General features: G+C 39.0%; 1 protein-coding gene across 2 annotated transcripts; it reads right to left on the bottom strand.

Moving 5' to 3' along the window:
• Positions 1 to 210: 210 nt before the first annotated feature.
• lpin2 (lipin 2) lies at positions 211 to 22074 on the bottom strand. 2 transcript variants are annotated; one of them, XM_005742500.1, is made up of 20 exons: positions 21894 to 22074; positions 16675 to 16875; positions 12224 to 12319; positions 11384 to 11742; positions 11195 to 11302; positions 10966 to 11092; positions 10549 to 10885; positions 10366 to 10465; positions 10022 to 10209; positions 9181 to 9274; positions 9015 to 9084; positions 8820 to 8912; positions 8581 to 8663; positions 8220 to 8367; positions 7693 to 7841; positions 6433 to 6519; positions 5788 to 5940; positions 3959 to 4073; positions 3041 to 3144; positions 211 to 2458 (listed from the first exon to the last, which is right to left on the bottom strand). In XM_005742500.1, exons 2-20 carry the CDS (start codon positions 16864 to 16866, stop codon positions 2314 to 2316), a joined length of 2748 nt encoding a protein of 915 aa, XP_005742557.1. In that variant the 5' UTR covers positions 16867 to 16875; positions 21894 to 22074; the 3' UTR covers positions 211 to 2313. The 2 variants fall into 2 exon arrangements, with proteins under 2 accessions (XP_005742557.1, XP_005742556.1); XM_005742499.1 differs by having other exon boundaries at positions 11384 to 11745.
• Positions 22075 to 22421: the final 347 nt, after the last annotated feature.

The raw sequence follows: 22421 nt of genomic DNA on the forward strand, positions 1-22421 counted from the left end.
AGCATATATACTCATTCAAACGTTTATTTACCACATATCCCAGGATCAGAGAAGATGAAGTGTGATTCTTTCACACAAGATGCTTTACTTTCATAGAAAGAATGGAATTTCTTGTTGATTTTAAGATAGATCTATTTGACTTCACCACTTTGCAGAGAACAAGCAAACAAATCAAAGCGGGGCACACTGTATTCATCAAAACAAAAAAAAAGAAAAAAAGAAAAGAAATCAGCAGTGCATGTAGCTGTCACCATAAATTGTGCTTATTTTTATGAAATGATCTTGGCTGCTCCTGCTTTTTTAGTCCACACTGGCATACACAGTCAGTTACACTTGCATTGGAGATATGATCCATCTGACCAAAACTCCTTTCCTAAATCATACATAGATAATGCCGGGGAAGTGCCTTAAACACTTCCTGTACAGTCAAGTATTTCCTGTTTATCTCCAAAAAACAGTTTATCCTCCTCTGGTCACCAGAGGCACGGGAATCAGGCTTTTCTGTCTCTCACGCTCTCAAGCACACACATTAAGGGGTAGCTCTGATATTACCTTGCTGCCTGTTACCCCAAATTATCATCATTTTCCTCTGCCTTAAAAACATACACACAAAAAAAGCTACTTGAAACAAACTAAGCTTCTCAAAACTCACTAATAGACAAATTTCAGATTAACTGAATAGTCAAGAAGGTAAAACTCAAACTCTTTATGCTCAAACGCTGCAGTAATTGCATACTCTGGTCTACTGTCTACTTAGACTGTCGGTGAAGTGCATGTGGGTGGGAGATGTGCTGAGTTGTAAGTCTTGAGTTTCTGGGTGCAACTTTGACAAAGTGCGCTGGATAAAGCCACCGAGGGAACCTAAGCAAAGGGTGCAGGATGCTGCCACCCCAACAGCAGCAGCACTCTGTGATTAGGTACACACACACACTACCATCATCCTGCAGTCCATCCTACGGAGGACCTCACAAAGCAATATCCTTCATTTTAAGCTCTTCTCAAATTTGCTTATATCCACTGTTCCATCTCAAGCATCCTCTCTCACATTTACACACATCTGGTAATACTACAGACTCTGAGGTTTTGCTCAGGAATGTCTACGTGCCTTACATGTTGAAAAATTCACTGTTAATAAAAGAAATACAGGCTTGTTGCTGGAGACGTGACCAAAGAAAGCTTGTACAAGGCCTAGCAGTTACTGTTAAGTGCATGTTAGTCTGTGATCAGCCTCACAAAAATACTAATCTGAAATATTGCATTGGTGATCAATTATTTTTTCAGACAAGCAAAGGCCTCACAATAGAAATCAATAACTTAAATACATTGATCATCATAAATAATGACTCCATTGTTAACTAAACACACGTGATTTGCCAGAGCTTGCATAACAGAACAAACATATTAAAACAACAGCAAGACAATACACCATGAAGCTGCTTCATTTTTTTAAGTCACAGCAAACTGTGCATCCTCACATACTTGGTATGGCATATCCGAGGTACGACCTTGGATATTAACAGTACCAAACATGGCTCGCTGTGTAGCGGCCATATGAAATCTGTTGCACAGTCAGGCAAGAGTCAGGAACGAGAGGACAACTGAACACTTACTGTGGCGAGTTCCTGAAATCTAACGGCTGTGGACGGTTCTGTGTTTGTGTTATTCTGTTATTTGCCAACCTCTATCACGACTGTATTTTTAGAACAGAATAAAGCCTCCAATTAAAGGCTGGTTACTTGCTTCTGGGCAAACACAGCACCTACAGTAAAATATGACTGCCGCATAACAACTGCCCAGTGTTAATTGCCTGTCCTGTTTTAATTAAATGTGTGCCTTTTCCATTTAAAACATTACGTTTCACTTCTTCGGGGCGTTTCTTAAATTACTTCTGCTCAGCTCGGAATCTAGCTCCTCATGAGGGACTTCTGCCTGCGTCGTTTATGGCTTTCTACAAGTTTACAAGTTTACCGAGATACTAGCTGGATCTTCAACTGCCAAGTCTGTACAAGAACATGGACTAGAAAGTTATCACTGGGCAGGATGCCTTCACACAGAGGCATACGTGGAGTGTCTCTGTGAAATAAACGCTAAGTTATCACTCATCAGGATTTACTGTTCTGATAATCTCCACTCATCTCTCAAGTAAATACAGTTTACCAACTTTTCTGAGTTCATGGTTACTGTGTCTGTGTGTTGTGTAAGTCTAATTAGCAGGAACAGTTCTGGTTCCACTTCACATGTATTTAGGAGGTGCATTCAGGTGCACAGTTCATTTGAATGTTACTGTATAGCTGGGTATCAATACACACCGACTCAGAGCAGTTCATCTGGATTGATTTCTGGTATTGGCTGTCTCCAGTAACAGAAAGAGCTGTACTCTGGCATTACAAAGGCCTCGTTCTGCTCTTTGCTCAGCAAAGGGAACACGTGCTCCACCAGCTCACTCAGTCTGCCATAGCTGCGAAGGGGGAAAAAACGAAACCAGAGAAACAGAGTGAGCAAGAGAACAGATACAATATATAAATCTTAAAAAATATATACACTTTAGGTATTTAGTGATGAACAAAAAATAAAGAAAAACAAATATTTAAAAAATGGATTTTAGATTTGAAATACGTTGAAATGTATTGATCAATCTAAATACAGAAAGAACAAAAAACACAGGCCACCTGAGGAAAACATTGCAGACTAGAATCAATTTTAAGGTGTGTTTCTGGCCAGCTCTCTTTTTATTTCTGTTTTGTTCTCCATCAGATCCTGTGGGAAATATCTGTCGCTTGAGCTGCTAAAAGCACCACTATGTTCCCTAGTTTTTCTCTAATTTTGTCTGTTTTGCTTGCTGCAGGGTACAAAAGACTCTCTGTGACTGTAGGCTTTTATTCTTTTTACAGTAATGTGAGAGTGAAGGAAACAGTAATGGCTGGAAAAGCAAAACAAGAAAATAAAGAAAACAGAAAAACGTTCAATGATAGCAACGTCCTATACTTCCTGCTGGGGATTTTTGCTGCGAAAGACAAACACAGACCATTAATGTACTTACGAGGACTTGTTGCCCTTGGTCTGCTCCTGGATCAGCTCTCCCTTTGGGTTAACTGTGAAAATTCTGCACACTGGAACGCCGACTTCCTTATAGGCAAACACATCCTGTATGAAGACATAAAGATTAAAGGCTCAATCTTCCCTCTAAAATACGACTGCTTCAAAGTTTAAGTTACGTTTTTTAAATGTTTCCGTTTATAAGCATAGCACAAGCTTTTATTTTGAGTTGGGATTAATTACAAACACATAAACCCCATTTTGCTTCCTCTAAGACAAAGCATGCGAATGAACCTGTCATTTACAGGCTGAAAAATTACTGACAGGGCTGTTAACAGCCATCTGAGAACACTCTTGATTATGTAATGTTCGGAAAGTAGCCTCTCATACATAATACATAATAAACTGAAATGACCACGTTAATAACATTAACCACAGATTTCCTGTTTGTGTTCCACCTAATGCATGTAATGGCAGTAAATTTCTGGAGTAAATGTTTTTGGTTGGCCAGAGGAAGAGTGAGTGTGTGGCTGTGTCTTATTTTTTTGTTTAGGGGAGAGACCGAGGCAGACTGGGCTTTGATAGCTGACCCTTCATGTGACTGTTAGTGTTTATGCAGCTGAAGACGGGATGCTGTGCCCGACTTGAGCTCTCGTCCACAGATGAAGTCACTCGCGATCACACTCTGACAATGACCTCAGCTCAGGTTCAGCCCAGTACTTATTTCACACGTTCATGTCTGCTAACTCAAAGTGTCTGCCAAAGTGTCATGTTGCTCTTGCAATGAATTACAACTGCATCAACCTCTGAAAAGCGCACTTTAAAAAAAACAAAACAAACCAAAAAAAACCCAAAACCCCCCCAAAAAAACAAGCACTCTAATGTCTGGAAGTCTGACATCTTCAAACATGCATTAACTCACATTAGCTCTATTCCCAAAGGCGGCATAAAATGGCTGCTTGTTATGCTGGAACAGGTTCTTGATGTCTGTAAGGCATTCAATCTTGAAGATCTCTGGTTTCTTCTCGATGACCTCTCTGAAGCAAACAGACAGTTTTATTAGAGGGCATACACATCCTTCCCGTGTGTCCAGTTTGAGTTAGAGGTAATTTGATCAAACATATTTCGTTTATCTCAAACCCCTTTCTCCGACTGTTTTTAGATAAGAATTTGTTTATAAATGACTTTTGTCCTCTTTACAAATCGTGTAATAGCACGGCCTAAATCCAACCAATTTCTGTTTAAAATTATGACTCAAAACAAATACACAGATGGTAGGGGTGTTTCTGATTTAAGCAAATTAAAACAAGAGGGACACATAAATAATGCAAATATCTACAAGTGTTTGCACCACACAACTATCAGCAATGCTGCAGGTTGCTATGCTGAGACACTAGCCATTCTGAACAGGTTTCAAGGTCACACAAAAACCCTGCTATGTGATTAACACACTGAATAAAAGAAATCAACATTTTCAAGGGAACCATTAACAACACTGGAAAGTTTTACTTGTTCTGTGAAAGTGAGAAAAGGATACTTGCTTTAGCTGTATTAACATTTGGATAATATCTGACCTACGAGGCATAACAAGCAAGTATCACAAGAGTATTTAATTGTTTAATTAACATTATATTAACACAGTCATAATTCACTGAAACCAGTGTTGCTGGGAAACATGTTTGATGGGAGAAATACCGAAAGGGGTCATTTTAAAATCATGTAACTGTTAAAATAAAATCACATCAGTTAGTTTGGAACTTCTTCTAAAGTCATTTTATTCATCATACAGTGAATTTTGGGGTGTGTGGGATTAAATTATTGATTGATTCCCCCCCCCCAATGTAAAACAACAATTGCAGCATGCCTGGTTGCTTAGCAGCACATCTTACATACTCAAACTTTAACATGAAGGCTACTGTATCATGAGTTAGCTAGAGGAGGCTGACAGATGAACATGTGTGGGAGACAGTAGGTGGATCTAATAGGTCATTCTGATGATGTTCTTCTACAATAATTAAAATATTAAGATGTGTCAGCAATTGTATTTTTGTTGTAGTCTTGGTTATTAGTAGACTCTGAAATATATTTTACCTTTACAACCAGGAAGGAAATAATTTCAATAATTTGTGAAACTCCTCTAAAACTGAACCTTAAATATTTATTTTGTCAAATATATTTAAATTTAGAAAAATGAGTCAAAAATAGACGTTCTGCTACAAGATGTCTCAAATGATCCCACATTATCAAAAAAATATAGAAAGCTAGCAGCCTCCTTCTGGATCTCCTCACCACTTCAACAAAAGAATCATTCACACAAATCATGTCTCTAAAAATGCAAAAGAGACTGTGACAGCAACGGGGAAATAAAGAGAATAGAATAATCCAAAACAGAGAAAATGCTGGCCATGAGCGTACTTTAGAGAAGTGACGGCACTAATACCAACACAGTTAATGCCTTTTAGATAGGAATTCATGAACTTGAGTTTGCTGTAGACTTAATAACCATGGCATATGAAAGACTTATTATAAAGAACGAGGCTCGGGAGAGTGGGGACGATTTTGAGACTGAGAATAGGGTTTTTAAAGTGAAACTAACTTTGTAGAGAAAAAAAAGATTTAAGGGTGAAAAATATGGGGTGGTTTGAAAACAACATTAATATCTGGGGATAAGGAGGATTTAAATTAAATCATTTAATGTATATAATGAGCTTCATGATACCGAGACTGGTAACCATTTAGAGCTTATATTACCTGTGGAAAGCAGAGAAGAGGCTGCTGGGAGAGAGCATGAGAGGTCCTCGGGGTAGGATGGTGCCTCCATCATTGACCCACTGTAAGTAACCTCTTGTCATGTCCGCCATGCCGATTGCCCGGGCTGAGCAGTACAAGAACTTGTAGCCATTTCTGCGAATGGGAAGAGCAGTGCTCATTAATAATTGTTCATTATCATGACCTTAATGGCAACTACTAAGATTAGCACTTAAATTGGATGAGTTATATTGATTGCGCTCATAATATGGAGAAGTCACAACAATTCAATTTAAAAAAAAGAAAATCTTGCAGAGGAAACTTTTTATTTACTACCAAAACCAATACCCAGACTCACTACAGCTGACTTCATTCATGCAATACATTTTCTATTTTTTCAGATTTAAGTATAAAAATAAAACCAGAAAACGAAAGGGCTGGTTTAATGGTGTTTTTACTTTCTGCAATAATTCTGCCTAAACTACAGTTAAACTTACTGAGTCATCCACCTCAGAGCTCCCCACGCAAACACTGGGAGGAAATATCAACTCCACAAAGAGCCGATTGGGAATCAACCCCAGACAGTCCTAACCACTGACCAACCATTCATGCGTCTTCCATAATTAATCAGTGTTGCTGTGCACTTACTCAGCTACAGAGTGGTAGAGCTTGGCAATCCCCTGGTGGGTCCAGTCCTTCCCCAACTGTGGAAGTATCTGTCCAAATACATCTGACCTAAAACATTTAAACACATACAAAAATATCAATATCACTGACTATAAGATAGAAATAAATCAAACAGCCACATCAAGTAGAGAAAGAGAAAGCAGAGTACTGACTGCTCAAAAGAGGTCACATAAAGCACGATAACACCGTTTTATCATAAATATAGAACATTATGGGCTGTTCTCCACTAACGAGCATTACTGGCCTATAGGGGAGAAACAGTCTCACCCTCAGCTGGCTGTGTGTCCTTACAGACTGAAATGTAAATGTCCTCATTATAGTCCCTGTGCTCTTTACCCTGTTAGCCAAAGAAAGCAGCATGTCAGGGGTTAGCCTAAAGGGTCACAGAGATAATAAGCTGCAGTCAATTTGGAGCCGTTTGATGTCGACCACCAATGAACTTCAGGGTGGGCGTCAGGAAGGCAGCAGGCATCAGTTTTGTTTCAGAAGAGATATGACTAGCTTTAAAGTAATTAACAGAGCGTGAAACAAATAGAACTGGATTACAGGCTTCATATATGCCATTTGTGAAGGACTTAAATGTGTCCATGGTAGTGAAGCTACTCTGAGCTGGAATCTTATTTTAAGCTTTTGTTCCTTTTTAAATTAACCGAATAATATTATGCAACAATTTAATCTTGTGTTCATTTACCTGCTCCCCACCTTATTTGGTGGATAATAAATAAGGAGCTGTATTTAAAGTATGCAGGCAGTTTATAGAAACACTTGAACACTGCACTATAGATTCCATCTTGGTAGCATAATAATTAGTTTTAGTGCAAAAATGGATGTTTCCATGGCGAGTTTGCAACAGATGGCTTTAAGTGTTTTAACTATAAAATTAGATCCACATTTTATTACAAGAACTGAAACAGGATGCAACAAAAGATCTATCTAAATGTCGCTTCACTGATTGCTTCCCACCTATATGTTAAAATCAATATTTGTACACATTATTTTTAATTGTCGTTAAAGGATGCAACTAAGGTAGAGCACCCAAGGGAAATTCCTTCTAATAATGTTTTCTTATTACTGTATATGTACAGGAAAATGTAATTGGATGCTACAATAACTGACTGATTTACTGCCCTGTCTATTACTGTCCATAATGAACATAGCAGCTAGCTTGCTATTACAACTGTGTTCTGTAATATGATTTTCTGAGTGACTGGAAGGCCATACTTTGTGATGGTGCCATCAATGTCAGAGATAATGACTTTGTCGTCCCAGTTCCACAGGTAGATTGTACCCTCACAGCGGCATGTGCCTTGGTATTGAGTGGTGATGCTAAATGTCACATCATTTGGCCCCTGCTTGAGTTTCAGACTAGCCTGGAAAAACAAACAAAAAAATGAGATATATATATATATATATATATTTTTTTTTTTCAACAGCACACGCATTACTCTCTGGCATCATTTTCTTGCCACAGTACAATGACCATCTACAGATCTTTAGAGCCCCCTACAGACTACAAATGGAGCAAACACTAGTTGCAGTTCATAGTTAGCCAGCAGAGGGAGCACAAAACAGCCAAATAAAAACACTTGAGACACAAATCTCATTAAGAACTCAGCAAAAAAATAAGCTGATCTTCTGACAATCAGACACTTTTATATTTGAAATTAAATAATATTTTATGACATTTATAACAAATCCAGAGAAAGCTTTGTCAATGTGAGAAAGGAAAAGGTGTAAAATGAACTTACAATCTGATCAGAGGAAAGCCGTAGTGACTTTCTGTATGTGTGTGGGCTGGGATGGTGCTGACCATCCACTGGCTGCAGTCTCTCTTGACAGGATGCTGCGCTCACCTCCTTGGACTCTTCATCACTGGATGAGTCTCTTGCTTTAGGCCTACAGTACAATAACCACAGATATGATAGTCAATTATCACAGACAAGTGGAAAAACATGTTTCAGAAAGATTCGACCTGAAGATCCTTAGATGTATAAATAAATTCAATGTTATCTTAGTTACATTATTAATATTCTTCCTCATTAAACCAAAATATAAGCTCCTCCCTATGTATAATAATAATATAGTTTTTGATTTTCTGGTGTCACATACGTTAAGGCCAGCTTCTCCTGAGATGTGGAGGGTCCTTCCTCTCCCGAATGTGGTTCCTCCTTAGTTTCGAGCTTAGTCTCCGACTGGACGAAGTAGGAAGAAAAATAAAATTCCCAATTAGCCAAGTTTAAAAAATATCCATATGAAAACAGGACACTGCCCATGAAGAGGGAACAGAAACTAACTGCAGATACCACCTCAAATTTTGTTTTGTTCACTTGTACTAACAACATGCACACCTGCTTGATTGTGCTATCCGCCCTCTTACGCCAGAACCACCAGCGGCCTGACTTCTTTGGCATTTTCTCCTTCACCCAGGCCTCCTCTGTAGCCTGCCATAAAAAGGAAAACAAATACATTTAATGATGAGATAGCTGCCAGCTGACAATGAATGAATGAACAGTACAAAGAGTAAAGAATTAAACACACGTTACCTTTGGTAAATTCTTCTGAAATGCTTGAAGGCTTAGAATCAAAGGTGCAGCTAGGGTCCAGTTATAATATCTGAAGACAAAGACAATTACCAATGTGTAATCCTGACCATACGTTTGAAATGTTTCTCTAGTGCATTTCCAATGTGAAGTAAAAACAGTTACATACCTATTCCCTATCCTTACTACCAGGTTGGGGTTGTCTATAATTGCTGGATTTTCAGCAAATTCATGATAGGTAATGATATGCTCCATAAACCTTTCTGGAAATGAACAGGGGAGAAGAAGACTAATTAAAGACAGCTGATGAAAAGGTCAGTGGTGGTGAGAAATAACATCTTAGTAGACATAAAGGTCAGGAAACTTTTTCCTCTGATAACCCCAGAGAGCTTCTAAAGCCTAAATCCCAAAGGATTAATATAACCTAGAGACCTCTAACAGTTTGTAATGACTGCGGAGGTAGTCTGTGATCATCGTTTGTAATGCAATAAATGCAGAGCAAATTAACAACAACATTTAACCAAATATGGACATCCTGTTATGATATTAGTCCAGAGGAAATGAGCATGTTCTTGCTTTTTTGTTCTTCTTTCCCCTTAAAGAATTATGTTGTTATCTTTAAAATGAATGAGAGAAATGGCAGGACTCTCATATTTAAAAAAAACAACAAAAAAACGTGCATAAAAATAGCATAAGATAGAAGCATGTTGACTCGGATGACCGACATTTTTTCTGCTGTTTAACAAGGTTATGACATCATATTCAGAGATGAAGACACATTTCCTGAAGAGTTAAAGTACATGTTAATTTGATGAGAGGGAAAGTACTTCTGGGTACGACATTTACACATCTGAACAAATATGTATCTGAGAACAGCTTCCTCTAACAGTAGCTGGACACTTTATGTGGCTAATCCAGAAGGTGCAACAAAGTTAGCTGAATGTTTACTGGCTTAAGACAAAAATGTTCACTTTATGATACATTTTGTTGTGAGTGTCATGCTCGTGTACCTTTGGATATTTCAGCATTTTCTGTCAGGCCTCCACACAGAGAAAGAGTAACATCAGGGAGGTCACTAGTTGAGTCAGAGAGACACTCTGTCCCGCTGTCAGCTGCAGCACTACCCACCGACTGTGGGGACTGTGAACCAGAGTGCATCTCAGAGTCAATCCAGTGCTTAGCAGCTGCCTCAGTCTCACTGGAGAAAAAGAAAGAGAAGGAGAAGAAAAGGGTTACAACATGCCATGATACTGGTCTTTCAGGCTGTCAGTGATACTTCAGAGGAGAAATCGCTTTGGCTTTTATTTTATAATTACAAAGGTTAAGTAATTAGGCAGATCTTTAACCATCATACCTCTTAGGAAAATATCGTGCAGCAACATCAGGTTCAAGTACATTCAAGTCATCTAAGTAGATATCCTCAGGACCCTGATGCTGGCTCCTCTTCGGAACACCTACATACAATATATTTACAAATTACAAACTCATAACCAAGACAAGCCTTAAAAAAGCACCAATCTGCAGCCACCTAACATACCTTTCTTCTTTGATGGTGAATCTGTCTGCTGGTTACTGGAAGAGGTGGAGGTTGCTATGCTTGATTGCAGGATATCAAGGGGTTCTGTAGGGGCTTCCGGACTAACAGATGATATGGTGCTAACAGACGATATTGGAATCACAGGTGTTACAGTGGTGACGGGGGTGCGTGGCTCGGGCTTGACAATGTTACACACTGAAGAGGAGGTGGCATCGCCTTTTTCAACCTCGGTCTCATTCTCCATGGCCTCCGAGCTGAGGATGACACGGAAATGGGTGCTCTCTGATGGGGTGATGGTCACTTTTTTCAGTGGTTCTGATTTCTCCTTCTTGGTGACCTAAAAAAATTGGACGTAATGTTATTGTGATGATGAGTCAACTGGCAATAGTTTGAACTCCACTGGGAAGAAGTGCTTACCCTTGTGGTTTCTGGAAATTCTCCCCATGTCCACTGCATGTGAGACTCAGCTCTGAGCAAACTCTCTGAAGGCCTCATCACCAGTTCTGAGTCACTCTTTGGGGTAAAGGCCTGAGACAAACTATGGCTGCAGGGGTGTAAAAAGAAATGCCAAGTATTAGTAAAACAGGTGCTACTTACACGTCTGTGCTATCTTTGCTAACGACTTTCGGTTCATGTCAGCACATACCCATCACCAGCTGGCCAGTCCCCATCAGACATTGGATAACCATCAAGGCTGTGTCTGGCTGCGGGTAATTTAGGGTCAATGTCACGCACTGTAGTCACTGAAGGTGATCTAAATTCAGAGTGCAGAAGAAGCATAATAATTAACTGATCTCTTCACACAAATCTGGCAAGAAGCGTTGAATAAACATACCTTGATACATGAACTGTAGTTTCCTCGTCAGAGCTGAGATCCATTTCAAAGATCTCCTCATTTTGCCCAGTACTAGACATAGCAGCAGTGGTAGCAGCGGGTGCATTAGCAGCAACAGCATTACCAGTAGTGACTGACGGCGGGGTCAGTTCCTCTCTACGGGGGTCTCCTTTGTGCTTCTTTCTCCGTCTTTTCTTCTTTTTTGTGGCCACAGTGCTTGGAGCAGGAGGTTCAGGAGGGTCCTCTGGGTCGGCGGGGTCATCTTCCAGATCTTTTGGTACCCTGTGCTCCACCTCTGAGATCCAGAACAGGTGACTCTCGGTGGGGATTGGGGAGGTGGCCAAATGGGCAGGAACAATCTGCTGAAATAGGAAAGCAGGACATGAGGATTAAGATATGTTTAAACAAGGATAATCGTAGTTTGAAACACAATATTGACTCAGGTCCTGCAGAATAAGGTAGAAGTCACTGCTGAGATGTCACAATAGCAGCCTGAGCAAAGGTTAACTATGCAATATGGTGGAGTAATCACTTCTTCCTACAAACACTGCCCTACATTTCTACTTCAAGAATGCTGTTAAGCAAAGGCAAGACTGTTGTTGTGTTGGGTCAACGAAAGCAAAGTGAAAGATGTTTTGAAAACATGTCTGAAGTTTCATTTCTTTTTTTCAACATGAAATATTTCATGACTTTGCTACATTAAAACTCAAAACAAGACTGCACAAAAAGGAGAATGAACAAATTATATATCTGGAAAAATGTCTCAATGAAACTTTGTGTCATTAGCCTTTAGCAGTTTTGTTACTTTATTTATTTATTTTAATTATGCTTATGGCTTACATTCTGTTGTTCAGCTTCCTGCACAAAAAAGGCCTCTCCATTGTCACCAAGCTTCATATGCAGGTCTACAGGCTCTCCATTCACTTCGATGTCGATCTGGAAAGAAGACACATAATTCCCTTTCAAACATGTGCTCCTCTCTCATTAGTCTGACATCTTCTGAACAATTTGTCACTTTTATCTGAATGAGCTTCCTGCTCACTTTCCTATAAAAGTCACGAGTAACAATTGTGCTTTACTTTTAACATGGCAAAAGCTTCAACAGCATGAAGGCACATTACCTGACAGACATGTACAAGACCATGGCTTAATGACTTAAGACACTCTATCGTGCTTTTGACATTGTCATCTCACTATCTCAGTGTGGCTTTTGAATATGCCCACAGATTGATTAACTCGCTCTCTGTTACAGTCTTCATGAAGATTATGTGATAAACATTAACATAAAGTGACCGGTGTCTAAATGCCAACACTTTAACAGACTGAAGAAGCCAGCAATGTTAAGTATGCAATTTTTGAAGAGGGCTGTATTGGCACTGCTGTTCAAATGTAAAAACTGCCAATGCAATAGTACAGAACAGAAAATAAAATAGGACACTGACACTGAAAACAGTTATTCATTGACGTCAATCACCCTGTGTATCAACCAATCAATAAAAATCTTACATTACCCTTTTTAGTTGACTTAAAAATAAAAATAAAAAAAACCCATCACACTGGTTGTTTTATTATACTTCCATTATTTTGCAAGATCACATACATGGTCTGTATGCACTCAGAGACCCATCTTCCTCCAGAGGCTTTAGAAAACCTAATAAGCGTATGGGTCTTCTGGGCTTGCTTTCTGTGGAGCCTGCCAACAGAACAAGGCCATTCATGTTTGCCAGATAAACCCCAGTGGACCAGGGGGCCATTCAGAAATTTGACACCAAAAACAAAAAACAAAACAAAAAAGAAAAAAGAAAAAACAGGTCACGTCTGGCAGAGACTACAGGAGGAGACAGACTCTGACTCACAAGTGCTCTGCAACTTGAAACCAAATCATCAATATTAATTTACAACCAATGGCTGTAGAAATAATCAGTTTTTCTCCCTCTTGTGCTATCCGTCTGGTTGTACATTTGATGCTGTCCTTTACTGTTGCTGTGGGTTCTCTACAGCCTCAAGATTTAATTTCACCCCTTCAGGGGTGCTGGAGGAAATTTATGTGTGGTAGTGGCTGGTAATTTCAATGCCCAATTAATAATGAGCTAGAATAAATGAGGGTCCTCTTCAGCTGTTCACAGTGTGTGACAGGTTACATGCACTTGAATAGCTGAGATGTGGATTTGCCAACACTGTGCTCCATCACTGGAATGATTGCGAGGCACGGCCACTTACAAATGCTTGAATTAAGGCAGGATATTAAGATGTTTTGGGGTTTGGTTTTTTTTGCTTTGTTAAACACAAGTCTATTTCACTCTTGACGTTCACTTTTCAGATTAGAAGAACAGGAAAATAATATGTGTAAGTGCACTTAATTAACATCTCTAATGTTTTTAGAAACCACATAGTACTTGAAAAACTTTTCTGGTTGCCAACCAAAGTGACTGATGTACGGGAACAGACACACTATCAGCAGCCAAATTTTAATTAGTATTTGGCAAACAGTTATAGCTGAATTCCCACTCATAATTCTCTAAAATATCTGCATGTCAGTACCAAATACCACACAATTTATTGCATTTATCGCAAAAGCACAAGGCGCTAATAACTGATCTCAGGGACAGACATAACTGTTTGTTACACAACAGCCCCTGTTCAGGCCTCCTTCACGTTTCCTCCCTCTCCCACACATAGAAGTTGTAAAGCTGCTGTTGCCATAGAAACCACTCATTCATTCCTCCCCTTTAAGCCCATCGGGATTCTGGGTAGGTGGTGAGACAGTGTCAGTTCCCCCCGCAAATCATTATCCACTCCGGTTCACCAGCAAGTAAATAAGCTCTCTAAGCTAGTGCACAACATAACCATACTAAGAAGTACAGCTGCAGCTATCGATTATTTTAGTAATCGAGTCATCTATCAATTATTCCATCGAGTAACTGATTAGAAATACCTTTGTCTTATTATCGAGATATATTCAAAAGTGAAAAATAAATAAGAGAAAAAAATCTAATTGGTTTCCAGTTTGTTTGTTTTTTGTTTCATCTGCCATCTGCTTCATTTGTCAAAAAAAACAAAAACAAAATTTAATATGACACCTAAATACAAAGGATTTGTTTTTGTTTTTCAAATAATACATTTTCTTAAATGCAAAAATATTTAAATACTCAAATAAGAGGCATAAAACTAAGGATTTTAAAAAAATATATATCTTTAGTCTGTCTTCTTGGAATGCTTTATGAGTTTTTATACATGTTTCTGCATGTTTGAGTCTGCAAGTTAATGAGTAAGTTTGTGTCTGCAAGCCTTTAAAGGAGAATGTGGTGGCTGTAATGAAGAGAAGCGAGTATATCAGCATTCTGAAGTTTGACCAGTGTGTTGATGCAAAGTTTTTGTGTTGCTGAAAATAAGATGATGGTGATGGTGCAGACATTAATGATATTAACGATGATTCACCGTTTTTAAATATTACTGCAATTCATTGAGACACTATTTTATATGTATTCACTTGTGAATAAATGTTATAAAAATCTTGAAATAAACGTGGTTTAGTACACACCATGCCCCCCCTTTATACTCTCTCCTGTTCGCTTCCATGTAAAAACATGTTCGCTTACATGGAAGCGAACATGTAAAACATGGAAGCCCTTAGTCTTCAGCAAGATATATAATTGAACTATTCTGGAATCAGACTACGTTAACAGTTCCTCTGCATTTTTTTAATGTAGCCTTACTTCTGGAAACCTACTGCAGATTTTTCATTGCGTGAAACAAACGACGGTCGATGGAGTTGCTACAAAGTTTGCTTTTCTTCATATCAAGAGTTTGTTGATCAGATGCTTTGTCAATGACCCCCCTCTCTAGTTTTTTTCCCCAGGAAAGGCATTAATGTTGATCTCAGGAATATCACTGCTGTTTATGATTTTCTTTTTCTCAACAGAGCTCACGTCTCGTTAATAGCTCCGCCTCTTTGCTCTTTGCCGTGTGTAAAAAGACTCCTAGTTTAACTATCCCAGCTTCATCATCACTAGTGTTGTGTTATCAGTGTATACCGGCTTAACTTCCTTAAACTTTTTTTATTCACACGCTGCTCATAAATACGTTTGTATTACACAAATGTTTTCAGTCGTAAATGTGGGTGGATCGCTCGGATTTGCGTTTCCATGGTAACAATGGCGCGCTACAATCATCGAAGCAAAGAATTTGTATTGAGACTTTTTTTTATAATCTGATTATTCGTAATACTCAATACCAGTCCTACTAAAAATAGATGTTAAGACGAGTTCACCATTCTTACTTGTGTTATGGAACAAACACTTAAAATAAATACATCATATATTCCATCCATTACCAATTTCTTGCTGAATACCAACATTTTTTTAAACTTAATATAACCCTATAAACTGAAAAAACCTCAATAACATAGACATAACAGTGAGCCATAGCATTTGCATCTACATCTCCCTACTACAATACACTAATACACTCAACCTACTCTCCCTGCTATAAGGCCAATGTAGAGGTGCTACAAAAAGTGAGAAGTGGACTCAAGTGCTCATCATCCATGATTAATTGGATCGGGTCTCCCAGGCAAGATGATATAGTAACAAATACCATCAATGAGGGAGAACAGCCCAGAGCATCCCGTCTATGTTGAGCAAACATAAAAGATTTCCCTGAATGATTCATAGCCTGTGATTTCGATGCTCAGTATTTGTTAATTACCCACACTGGGATTGGAGAGTCATATGCTTTTTTTGATCCCAGTGTGGAGGAGCTTTGTTCAGGGGAGGACATTATGACTGTGTCCTGGGGGAGATGTCCTTAACGCCATTTTGCGCATGATGGAATTGATATGAAACGCATTCCATCGATTAAATAGGTTGGCATCTTTTCATCCGCACTTTTAATTGAATTAAATATAGTTACATTTTTTAAGCCTTTGCATTGAACTTCCACATTAGCAAAACCTCATTGATCAGTTTGAAAAATGAATATTATAATCAGGAGCAGAGAACATTTTTAATATCCAATGTTAATCCAATGTTAAAACTTGGTACATATATTACCCACAATGCAACTCAACCACCAACAGTTCAGTCAAGTGATTTGGGCGTGTTGTGGGGAAACAAAACACAAAAACTTGGTGATATAGAAACATGCTTTCAGACCAATTTTCGATATTTGATGTTTGACACGTCTTTATATGAATCTATCTATATAAATATATGAGCTTTGTATATGAATCGATGTAAGCTTAATGCTTTGACACATCAGTGAAAGAAAAAAAAACCCCAAAAAAAACTCACCACTTTCTCTTTGGAGCGCAGCACGCCCAGCTTACCAAAGCGCACATGGAATGGCGAGCACTGGTAGGTGCCATCTCTCTGACGGACAACCACAACATCGATGCAGCCTGACAATGTGGCCTGGTTAATGCCCTTATACAGTTCTTTGACAGTCACCAGAACCTGACCTGCTAGCTGGCCAACGTAGTTCATGGTGTCCGCCTGTACAGAGAAAAACAAAAACAAAAACAAAAAAACTAATATTAACAGAGTAAATGGAAAGACAAGCTAAAAGCATTGTTATTCAGCAAGAGTCCAGAAGACACAACCACTTATGAAATCTACAAATATTCCACTTGAAAGCTCCCTCCCTTCCTGCTTACCCTGTGGTGTCTGTTTATCTCCTGACCTCCATACAGACTGCTAGAGTTATACTGTTGTCCTATAACTGGCCATTGTCCCACGTGAACAACATTAGACAGAGGAAGGCTGCTATGGAAGCAGTTGACTTCCTGTTTACACCCATTAAACACTACTGTCAAAATCAAATCATAAACTAAAACCACATTTCTGTGGCTTTAATATGAGCAGGATTAATGCTGTACATTTTGTCATAATGCTTTTAATCATCTGGAATAAGCAATTTGCAGGACTGTAAATTCCTTAACAAGCAAAGTGCTCAGTTTACTTGACCAAAGAAAGAGTACACAGGGCAGGGCTATCGTTGCATAATTACAAAAACTTTCCTTGGTGCACTATGGCCTCTTCACTGAACTAGATTATTTGTCCTCGATTGTCCTCTGCAACACAGAGTGTGTGTAACGATTAACTTAAACATGACTTTGGTTTGCCTGGGTCAGGGTCTAGTTTACTGGGGCCTGTAAACACATTGCCTCACTGACTTCATTGGGTTTACATAACCTGACATGTTCTGTCTTACACTAACCTTTTGTTCTGAATCTAGTCATGAGAGCAGTGATGGAGGGTGTGGAGGGGGTGGAGGGGGTAAGGGGGTAGAGAATAGGGACATTTGTGCAAGGGTGGCATCATGGAATATGGCAAACAACTGTGGTATATTCATTCGGAGTAGGATGATGAGTAGAGAGTATAATGCACAGAGTATTCACTTTAAACCATAATCAGACAGGCAAACAGGACACTTTAGCAGCTATCACAGCCACCACAAAGTTCAAAGAGCAGTAGAAAGTTCAGATCATTTGATACCAGCAGGAAGCCAAGAAACAGGAAGCTCCGCGTTCGCGTTTTCTCGAACTTCACCCCAAATTTGTACACAGTGACAATGTGAAAAACAGGTCAACTACACTCTGTTGGGATAATCGCATAAATATAGTAACAACCAGGGTTTACACACCTGACATATTTTCAGTACAGATTGTATGACTGAAGCGTTAGGTATGTGTTTATAATATGAAGGACCAGTGAACCTATATTTTTGTGTATGACACTTAACTCATTCACTGCCATTGACGTCTATAGCCGTCAATGGCAGTGAATGAGTCAATGGGTTTAACTCATTCACTGCCAATGGCTGGCAGTGAATGAGTTAAAAATACAATACACTTTAGCTCCAGCACTATCTTTCATATTACAGGTTAAAGGTACAAATGTGGTATGCCGATTTTTGTGTCTTTATCTACTTTCTCCATCTCTAGAAACTAAGAACTTTTTACCAAAATAACACTTTAAAGAGATTTACAGTACTGTAGATATTTAACTTTCACTTTTATTTCGGTGTCAGAAAGTCAGAGTACACGTACACCGTGTCTATTGGACTGATGTAGGATTAACACTGAGCAAATTATCACGGGATCATTTGGAAAATGTGCGGCAAATGCTTCAACCTGCTTCTACACATTTATTTTTCCTTCTTTCAGGGTCAGCACAGAAGTAGGGCAATGCAAAAGTAGACTACAGTCAGAAATTAAACAGGACGGCTCGGTATTTCAGATGACACATAATTAGCACAGGTGATGAAAGACTCATGAGCCAATCTATACTATTTTGACTGGATCACAATCCTGTATTTGTCTCCCTCACTGCCCACTTCTTTTAACATCAAATTACAAATCAAGGCAATCATGTGTGAAACTATTAGGCTTAGTTACAGTAACAAGCCAACAAACCAAGCAACCTGACAAAACCAAACAATAGAAAATGACTAACTGCCTATTTGGCCCTCTAGTTTCAGGCCCAAGCTGTGACTAACCAGAAAACCTGCCAGTACTGACTCACCAGGAACCAAGATGACCTCTGAGAGGATGGCTCATCCTGTTCACTGTTGTCTGTGTTGTCTTCTGTGTTGCTTCCCAGGAGCTCCCTGTTCCCCCAAGATCTCTGTCTCTTCATCACCATTAACAGAGCGTCAGCTCCAGCCTTATCCACCTCAGGACTAGACTAGCACCAATGTTTTCCTCTCTCAGATTATGGTGATAATATCCCCCTGTCATCCTGAATCAAATCTCAAATAAGGTCCACCTAATCACCTTGCAATGACCTTCCCAGGAGTAAATACAGATACACTACCTGAAGCCAGCTGCGATTGTGTAATAGTAAGAAAAATTGTCATTTTTCTTTTATTCTCTGCAGAATATGAACATATGCTTGTCCAGTCAGCTGACATGGCAGTAAGGGTTTAGCCAATGGGATGGCTTCTTTGGACTTGTGGTTTATAGCTGATAAGAGAATGCTAATTTCTGTGAACAGCTATGCAATGTTTTCCCCTGATAAGAGTAGGCAAAACCAAACAGCAATCCCCAGCAAGATGTTCTTTTACAGTCAGTCACGTATACCTGTCAGGTTCATTGCTGCAGGTGTTTGTTATTGTAGATGGCTCATCGAAAGTAGGACAGTAAGTACACTGGACTTCAATATGTTGATTTCTTTGTTGCCAGCTGTCACATGAGCTCAGAAAACAGATGGAATTTTTTTAAACAGCACCAATATCATAATTTTTGCACACTAAAACAAATAAATAAGTAATAAATCGGGTAGAGCGGTACACTGATGAGACTGTAGTTCAAGCCATGATGAACACGTTTTTATCATCAGGAGGTTCTCTCTAGTTTGGCTTCCAGCATTCGCTCCTAAAATGAGCATAAAGCATGAGGCTCTTCCAAAGAGGTCTCAGCCCCACTGTCCCATCTGCTAAGCTTTTTGTAAACATGACCAAAGAAAACACAGGCCCACTGAGTTGAGGGCTGTGGGCTCTTCCTCCCCCTGTGCTAGGATCTGTTCTGTGTTCAAGAATTTAACAACAGCCATGTGGAAAATAAATGAGTACTTTCTCTTAGTGATAAAACATGGAGAAAAATTATATGTGCCATTTAACAAATAAGAAATCTTTAAATTACAAACTCGAGCAATTAAGAATTACAAGCACAGACATGTTGTATTATGGTCTACTCCACAATTATGGCTTTCATCTGGAATGATCTAGTCAACATTTGCTTTGACTGGGTAACAAAAGAAATCAGTTCTGCTAGACCACACAAAGTTCATGTTACACACTTTCAAGTATTAAGTTACACAAAACCAGCCTGCTCATTATGTGCAACATAAACCAAACCCCACAGAGTGCCAAGCTGCACTTTTACACGAGAAAAGGAGATTTTTTTTGGTCACAATCAAAGTGTAGTTCATTATTTTCCAGTGAATTGCAAAATCTCTGTGAATTTGACAATACACAAAGCACAAGTGGTCAAAGTACCAACACTAATTCTATCCGGAAGATTGAACGCTTTCAAAAGGTTTTCTTCTCTTAAGTGTAGACGATAACCAACACACACAGAAACATGTTCATTCAAAGTTATTTTGCATTTATAGTCTATGGTCCGGTAAACTTGTATTGTGTTACATATAAGGGAACTGAGAACTAGTTAGAAATTATCCAATCTACTGGAAGCAGAAGCATCCGAGCTTATTTTTCATTGCAAAGTAGTGAAGTCACACTACAGTGTGGCAGTGTGCAACAGTGGAGTAACTGCATACCTGAGTCACATGAAATACTTTATATGTCTTTTGTTTCTACAGTGTGTCCAGACTCTGATCTGAAACAGTGTTGAGATTGTAAATGAATGCAAACATACTTTTCCACCCTGCAGAAAATTGAACAGGAGTTAATAATGGAATCAATAAAGAATCTGAGTTGTGGCCAAAACTAAACTAAGCATCTGCATTAAAAGAAAAATACTTCTAAAACCTGATTCTAATGTTTAGACTGTTTTAATTTAAAAGCTACAAACTATAACCCCAAATTGACCATTAATGTAACTAAGATTTTGCCTTTCAAATAGTTTCAGTAACCGAACATTTATGAAAATAAGGTTATTTGCAAGATTTATGTCAGATTGTATCTTGAATTTCTAATATTACCTGTAACTCAGAATGACTAAATAAGAGTATTGGTATGGGGTTTTCTAATATTACACATTTAAATTAAAACGTTGGGGGAGAAAAGTGTTGTCTCCAAGTTGATTGGAAAACTACCAAGATTCTGGTTACTAGTGTTTTCAAAGGCCACCCACAAGCAGGTGTTTTCTTATGTGAGGAGTCAGTGCTGCTTACAAGCCAACGCTAAATACAAAACATGAGTTTATGCGATACACAAGCTTGCTCCAACGTTAGTCAGTTGAGTCATTCCGTTTTAATGTCAGCCTGAGCTGTTATAGCTATAAAAATGCTAATTTTGCAGATTAAAGCTGGTGTATGGCTTGACATATGTCCCGAGTACATACATACTTCGATGTCATTGCGGAAATAAATGAAAAGCGAAACCATAAATCTTAGTTGTTTTGTACAACCGTGCTTTAACTGGTACAAATCCAAGCTATAAACAGTGGGTGAAAATAGTACATGGGAGGAAAAAATGAATGGAGACGGAGCTCTGTCAGCTAGCTGCTTGCCAGCTTGTTAACCCTCAGCTAGCCACCGTGTTATCGCTGGGTTTACGTTACCGTAACAGCAAACGGTGAAACACGAGTCACTCACTAGGTCACCGCTTTCAAATGGAAAGTCGATATATTTCTGCATTATGTGATAAATACATTCACAGTCCGGTCTTTTTGGCGTTTTAATTAAATGAATCCACAGCAGCTTAAAACTGTTAGCAAGGTTAGGTGCTAGCTATGGTTAGCCGAAGGCAGATTCAGATAATAAGATGTTAAAAGCAGCTGCGAACCGCTTTGACAGGGCTCGAAATAATTTTATCACTAAACCCTTACCTTCTGGTTGCGGGATGCTGCCGATGAAGGACGTTATGGTTTCTTCACTCAGTCCCCATATCTGTACCCGTGAAACTCCTCAGAAGCCTTCTGACGTGTCTGGACCACCGTGACCGACTGGTGGTGGCTGCCAGCAGAGAGCTGAAGTTGATGGGACAGGGAGCCGCACAGCGGTGGTGCACTCACACAGCTGGTGGGATACTTTCGGTTTGTCTGTGCCGTACATAAATTCATTCACTATACTTGCAGCCAAAATTACAGCCCCTGCAGTGTATTTAATACTATAACTTATGTACAGTTATTATCATAATAAGGTTTGTATCTAGGTAAAAGTTAACTTTTCTCCCTCCTAACGACCTTTCAGGAACTGGGTTACACACAATGACAACAGGTTCTTTTCATTTGACCATCATCAATCTTTCAAACCCTTTTTTTTTTAATCTTTATTTATTATTAATTATACTGAGGGCATTTCTGTTAATCAATGAGCTGAAGACGGGAGATTATGGAGAACAAAGGCAACCCTCT

Source organism: Pundamilia nyererei, unplaced genomic scaffold (assembly GCF_000239375.1).
Source record: "Pundamilia nyererei isolate P.nyererei 1_Seehausen unplaced genomic scaffold, PunNye1.0 scaffold00121, whole genome shotgun sequence".
Taxonomy (NCBI): Eukaryota; Metazoa; Chordata; class Actinopteri; order Cichliformes; family Cichlidae; genus Pundamilia; species Pundamilia nyererei.